This window comes from Acanthisitta chloris, unplaced genomic scaffold, assembly GCF_000695815.1.
Source record: "Acanthisitta chloris isolate BGI_N310 unplaced genomic scaffold, ASM69581v1 scaffold20478, whole genome shotgun sequence".
In the NCBI taxonomy this organism is placed as follows: Eukaryota; Metazoa; Chordata; class Aves; order Passeriformes; family Acanthisittidae; genus Acanthisitta; species Acanthisitta chloris.
In genome coordinates, this window is record NW_008687803.1 from 1 (window position 1) to 1,185 (window position 1,185).

Genomic DNA, 1,185 nt, shown 5'->3' on the forward strand with positions numbered 1-1,185 from the left:
GGTACTGCCCGCTGTCGCACTTCCAGTGGCACGGCGTGCGCGCCGAGGATGGGATGCGGGGATGCTTCGTGCCCGCGCGCTGCTTCTCCCTCGACAGGTTCTGCAGGTATTTCGGCAGCCTGGACAAGAGGCTGCTCCCGCTCTTCGCCGTCATGAACGGCAACGACTACCTCGACCTGGCGGCGCTGGAGGTGTTCTTCAGCCAGGTGCGCCTGCCGCGGGGCTGCGCGGCGGGGAAGGGCGGGAGGCACCTCCGCCTCCAGGGGCTGCTGAACTGGCTGGCGCAGTTCGCCGAGCCCGGCGAGGCTATGGACAACGTGCTGAAATACCTTAAGAAACACCGGAGGGAAGAAATCAGGGAGCTTCTGTGCACTGCCATGGAGGATTACGCTCCGTCCGACGTGAATCTTGAGGACTTCTTTGAGAACGGAAAGTATGAGTGCGAGGCTGCCAGGAAAGCAGACTTACCACAGTGGGTACTCGATGCTTTGGCGAGAGGTAAGCTGGCCCCATTCATCATCAACACCCTCGTACTAAGAAGTACCTTTCTCCGCGTCCAGGTGGAGAACATGCAGAGACCTAGTGCTCACAGCACAGCTTTGCCCATTCGACAAGTTATCTATGGACTGCTTCTGAAAGGATCTCAGCATACTGAAACTGCTTCTCCAAGTAAGCAGAGCAGTGAGCTGCCCAGCCCAGTGTAATTTGACAGATGCCAAAAGACACTTACAAAAACATTGGTTCGAGCAGCAAGCCTACCCACAGGTTTTTGTGATGATCCTTTTCCTCTGGACAAGTTAATGGAGGTAAATGGTTGTCACAACAGATCACAGGTAACAGTGTTTCACGAGTGGGATGTGATGTCTGAACTAAGCCACCTCAGTAAGTACCTACTTAATGGAGAGTTGACAGATGCCAAAAGACACTTACAAAAACATTGGTTCGAGCAGCAAGCCTACCCACAGGTTTTTGTGATGATCCTTTTCCTCTGGACAAGTTAATGGAGGTAAATGGTTGTCACAACAGATCACAGGTAACAGTGTTTCACGAGTGGGATGTGATGTCTGAACTAAGCCACCTCAGTAAGTACCTACTTAATGGAGAGGTACCTGTGATGCTTCAGAAAATACATAGATTGCCTTTGTCTCCTTCCCTTCCTGTCTCTCGCCCCACAAAGAGTACCAA

At 52.7% G+C, this 1,185-nt stretch overlaps 1 protein-coding gene across 1 annotated transcript; it reads left to right on the top strand.

The window, feature by feature from the left end:
* Positions 1–5: 5 nt before the first annotated feature.
* LOC103808019 (protein asteroid homolog 1-like) lies at positions 6–806 on the top strand (the record flags this gene model as incomplete). Its single annotated transcript, XM_009080774.1, is given in 1 exon segment — positions 6–806. A coding segment is annotated over 1 exon segment (801 nt), but the record flags the coding sequence as incomplete, so codon positions are not given.
* Between the last annotated feature and the right edge of the window lie 379 nt (positions 807–1,185).